The sequence below is a fragment of the Sinocyclocheilus grahami genome, unplaced genomic scaffold (genome assembly GCF_001515645.1).
Source record: "Sinocyclocheilus grahami isolate Dianchi unplaced genomic scaffold, SAMN03320097.WGS_v1.1 scaffold1142.1, whole genome shotgun sequence".
In the NCBI taxonomy this organism is placed as follows: domain Eukaryota; kingdom Metazoa; phylum Chordata; class Actinopteri; order Cypriniformes; family Cyprinidae; genus Sinocyclocheilus; species Sinocyclocheilus grahami.
This window is the reverse complement of record NW_015506321.1, coordinates 195,074-200,137: the sequence shown is the minus strand read 5'-3', so window position 1 is coordinate 200,137 and position 5,064 is coordinate 195,074. Positions and strand designations below refer to the sequence as shown.

The following is a 5,064-nucleotide window of genomic DNA, read 5'->3' as shown; positions in this document are numbered from 1 at the left end:
GAAAACGAAGCGTTTGAGAGAGGTGGGGCATAGAGGACCTACAATAATGTACAGTATTTGAAAAATAATGTGTTTTTTGAACATTAAAGCATTTCAACATATTCTGTTACACCAAATACACAAAATAATGATCTTTTAAAAAGCATCATATGACCCCTTTAAAAAAGAGTGGCTTGATTAAGTGGTGGAAATAGCGGATGATTGGCACAGAATGGCAACAAAACTCGGACACATTTACAGTCACAGGTGTAGTAAAGTGCAAACTCTACTACTTAGGGATGTTTAGATAACGATATAATAATTCACATGTTCATGTTTTTTTTATTTTTATATTTAGCTTACAGATCTCAGTTTAAATGTCTCAGTTTGTTTTCTTTTCTATTTGATTATATTCTATAATATTAATATAAAGAATTGAATTGTTCTGCGTGAGATTTGTAAAAAAACTACTTTTAATATAATTTCTTGGCATGACAGCATTGTAAAAAAAAAAAAACCCAGGTAACCTAAAATGTGCATCATTTAGTTACATCAAGGGTCAAATAAAATATAAATAGCACATTAAAGTTAAAAGTTACACCCTTTTCTGTGGGTGCGCTGTACAGGTCTGGTATAAAGAATGTTTTTGCTCAGGTGGCCGCACAATAGAGAAAAGTTTTGCTCAGCAAGAAAAAAAATAGAGGGAAGTTTGGTCCTGATTTACTAAAGACACGCATTGAAAAACTAAAATGAAATGAATCACAATGCGATTTACTAAGGTTTGTGATAGTTTACTGGTATTTGTGCCATTATTTAATGCCCCAAAAAGCATGTCTTATTTATCCTGTTTAGTAAATCTGGCCCTTGGTATTTTTTGCTAATGTTTTAAATAATTTACGTTTTGATTAATTTTGCAAGCAAAATGAGTAGTATTCAGCTGGTTGTGTAGTTAGCATCTTTATGGGCTATCTACAGTACTAAATTAATTTCCTCACAATGTAGAGCTATTTTTAAATTACTTTTAATGCTGTAGATCCAGATTATATAGTTACCAGCATGCACTAAGTGGGCCATGCCAACCAACCAGGTCTTGACCCTTGATCTTAACAACACAACCACCATGAGGGGGTGATCTGCCTTATGTAGAATAACATATTTGTCAAAATTAAAGATCAGTTCTTTAGGGGTACAACTTTATATACAATGTAAAAAGATACTCAATCTCCAAAAATCTAGTAGCTTTAGGCAAAACCATTAAAAAAATAGCAGATAGTCAGTGTTTGGCCTGTAGCCTGATTTCATGTATGTCTCTACTCATGCTGTCTTGACAAACAAGGCTTTGGCTGTAACTGGAAATTCAAGTCTAACTGATACGTCCAGAGACGTCATAGGAACATGCTTACTGGCACTACATTTCTCACAGACGACTTATTCACATGGCACAGCTTTAGAGCGGGAGTCTCTCAGTCATTAGGGTCACCCCATGAACTCAAGAAATTTGAAAACCTCTAACAACCTGAAAAAACTGCCTCGGGCAATTTCTGTGTTGGTTGTTGAATGAATTTTCTTTCCAACTTATTTCTATTTAGCCACAACAAGATGAATGGCAATTTATGTTGTGGTTCAGAAGTCTATGACCACCACAACCAGTTGTTGAGATGCTGCTCAGGTCATCTCTACAACCTAACACGTTTAAGTGGGGAAACAGAGTGCTGTGGAAACCATCTGCTGGAATATAAGACACAAACTTGCTGTTCTTCCTCAACCAATGCCATAATTTATGACACCAAATCAAACCACTATTGCTGTGGGCATTTCTATTACAACACGTCCCTGTGGAGCTGCTGTGCTGAACATCTCAAACCAACACCAACGCCTAACAGCTCTCCTGCAGAATACAGGCTTAAACCACTAATGGACCTGATCCCTGAAATGTGCAATAAAACAGGTGATGTTCTTGAACATTTATTGTGGTGCAACCCGAAATGCTAAATAACATTTTTTTGGAAGTAGACTTAATGATCTTGTCTTTGTGTGTGTGTGTGTGTGTGTGTGTGTGTGTGTGTGTGTTTCTAGTGTTCTTTGGCAAAGTGGAGAGTTTGGCACTTGAAAATTATCAGCGTCTCATTGTGTTGAAAGTTGTTGGACAGGTCGATGTAAAATCGGAAAAGGTCATCAAAGACCCTTGGCTTCATGTGTCCCTGCATCACTGCAGCTCTCCTGCCACAGAGAACGGCATGATCTACCTTTGGGAGGAAAACAACGATAGGACGTACAAGCTTCTCTCTCACCCTGTTGACCTAACCTCTGACATTCACATGTTCTATGCTGTATGTTACCAAAAGATGGGATAGAAATATGGATTGAGGTCTATTTCCAATTATTTCAAACCAAATTCAATGCATGCTGGTTGTCATGAGATTTATGTCCGGAAAATACATTTTATCCATCATTAATGCTAAATGACCCATACATAATGTGTGTTAAGGGCCACTATATTAAAAAAAAAAAGCTAAGAACCTTTACTCTCTTAAGACAGGCTTTCAAAAGTCTTTGTTGCTGTATCATTGCACAGCTTTATGGCAGAGGCATCACATGTGCATCTGTGCATTTTGCCTCATTGGTTATTTTTATTTCATTCCAATAATGGATTGACCCTGTTTGGAGTGCAAAGGGGATAGCTCACCCAAAAATGAGAATTTGCTGAATTTACTCACCCTCAGGCCATCCAAGATGTAGGTGGTGACTTTTACTTTTATAAATTTTTTTAGTTGAACAGTAAAAAAGATTTTTAGCTGAAACCGTGGTCTTTGGTGATTCATAAAATGCGAGTCAGTGGCTTTATGTGACATTATTACCTGTAATTATGATTATTATTACCTGTAATCCACATAAATCTGATTATTTTCCGTGTACTGGCTCTTTCGGACAACTTTTTTTCTATGAATTGGTTCAGTTCACTAGTTAGTTTATGTAATCATGCAATGAATAAACAGGCTATACGAAATCATATTATTAAAGCACCCAGTAATTATGTGAATCACGGATGTTTTGCAAGTCTATAGCATATAAAGTGAATAAGTGAACTGGTCTTCATCAGCTCACCTTTTTAAATAAACAAAGACAAACTATAAAAACTTTAATTTCGCCCCTTCATTCAAGTGCTTGGTTCATGCATGCACTTATCACTGGTCTTCTGAGTCAGAACTGTTTCCTCAGTGCAGTGTACTGTTGGAGTAACTGGGGCACTGGATGAGCCGGTAAAAACCAGCATCATAGGATCATATATGGTATTTTGGCTCATTTCGAGTTGGTGTGACTGTCAGGCATGTGCGAAAGTGAGTTTTGATTGAGTAACTTGTAGATCAGTGCTGCTCAAGTCACGAACTGACGGTTCAGTCCGATTTGTAAACTGGTTCATCTAGTTCACTAAAAAGAAATAGGCTAAAAACCGGACATCATCTTTACCAGAAATCTTCTTTACAGTTCTACTCAAGAAAAAAAAAAAAGTCGCCTACATCTTGGTTGGTCTGAGGGTGAGTAAATTAACAGAAAATTTTCAGTTTTGGGTGAACTATTCTTTTAAGCTATTTAATCAGTCAGGTCATTTTAGTTTTTAGGTTTGTATAGCTAATATGAAAATTAGAATCAAATAGAAAACATTTTTCTATTTTTAAATTCATATTGCATTCTCTTTTAACCTTTAAAACTTTAAATTGCCTTTAAAATCTAAATTGCCTGGTTTTTATATATTTTATATATTTTACATTGCACTGCATGTCCCAATAAGCCATTTTTTTTAATCGTACTGTATTTTCTTAGTCTCAGGTCTATTTCAATTTCTGTTACATGTTTTAATAATTTGACTGGTTTTAGGGGCCTATAGCTCTAAGGTGCTTTTAACGTTTAATTGTAATTGTTTGTTCAAAAGCAGTTAATGACTTTTTTCCTAATTCTTGAGAAGACAAGGTTAATTCCTACACACACACACATATATATATATATTGTTGTTGATATTTTAAAATGACAACAGCTCAATTACAAGCTTCATTTTGGTATGCATTTTTGTTATTTTTATTTTTTGTTGATATTTTGATATTTTAAAATGACAACAGCTCAATTACAAGCTTGATGTTGGTATGCATTTTTGTTATTTTTATTTTTTGTTGATATTTTGATATTTTAAAATGACAACAGCTCAATTACAAGCTTGATGTTGGTATGCATTTTTGTTATTTTTATTTTTTGTTGATATTTTGATATTTTAAAATGACAACAGCTCAATTACAAGCTTGATGTTGGTATGCATTTTTGTTATTTTTATCTTTTGTTGTTATTTTAACATTTTAAAATGACAACAGCTCAATTACAAGCTTGATGTTGGTATGTATTTTTGTTATTATTTTTTATTTTCTTTGAAGGACAAATATATAGGTTTGTTACTGCTTGCCAAACAGTGATTTTCGTGCATGCACCCAATCTGTGTGTAACATTTTTATACAGAAATCTTTATCTACCAATAAATTTGCACTGTTTAGAGACAACACATATTACAGTGTTAAGATGAAATTATATCTATCTGTCTAATATGTCTGTCTATCTATTACATGTAGTGACTTGGGAGTTTTAAACTTCTCCAAACAGTTCTGTACTAATTTCCATGTCTTAACTTTATACAACTGTGAACATATCTTTCATATGAACTGTTTCTTAACTATATACAACTGTGAACATATCTTTCATATGAACTGTTGTGTGAAAAAAGTTTACTCACTTAAGTTGTGTTATAGTATTGCAGATATATCTACTGTCCCTATTGTCGTCATGCTGAAATGTTAGCATGAATTTCCCACATTAAAAGCACAGAATGTGCGGGAATGAGTCAAATGAAATGCAATACACGCAATCTGGTGCCAAAATTCAAGCCCTAAAAACATTTCAAAAGCATAGGCTCTTGCTTCACAAATCTCACCCTGGGGCTTCAAACAGGTAGCCTGCATGTTCCTGGCTCTCTCTCTCTCTCTCTCTCTCTCTCTCTCTCTGTCTCTCTCTCTCTCTCTCTCTCTCTCTCTATATATATATATA

The 5,064-nt window shown here is 34.6% G+C and overlaps 1 protein-coding gene across 6 annotated transcripts in view; it reads left to right on the top strand.

The window, feature by feature from the left end:
* LOC107567293 (galaxin-like) overlaps nucleotides 1-2,704 on the top strand; it is a 26,159-nt gene extending 23,455 nt beyond the window's left edge. For all 6 annotated transcript variants that reach the window (XM_016252948.1, XM_016252949.1, XM_016252947.1 and 3 more), the window contains 2 exons: nucleotides 1,569-1,927; nucleotides 2,056-2,704. In XM_016252948.1, coding sequence (XP_016108434.1) covers nucleotides 1,569-1,927; nucleotides 2,056-2,333 — 637 coding nt within the window. In that variant the 3' untranslated portion in view covers nucleotides 2,334-2,704. The remainder of the gene's footprint in view (nucleotides 1-1,568; nucleotides 1,928-2,055) is intronic.
* Nucleotides 2,705-5,064: the final 2,360 nt, after the last annotated feature.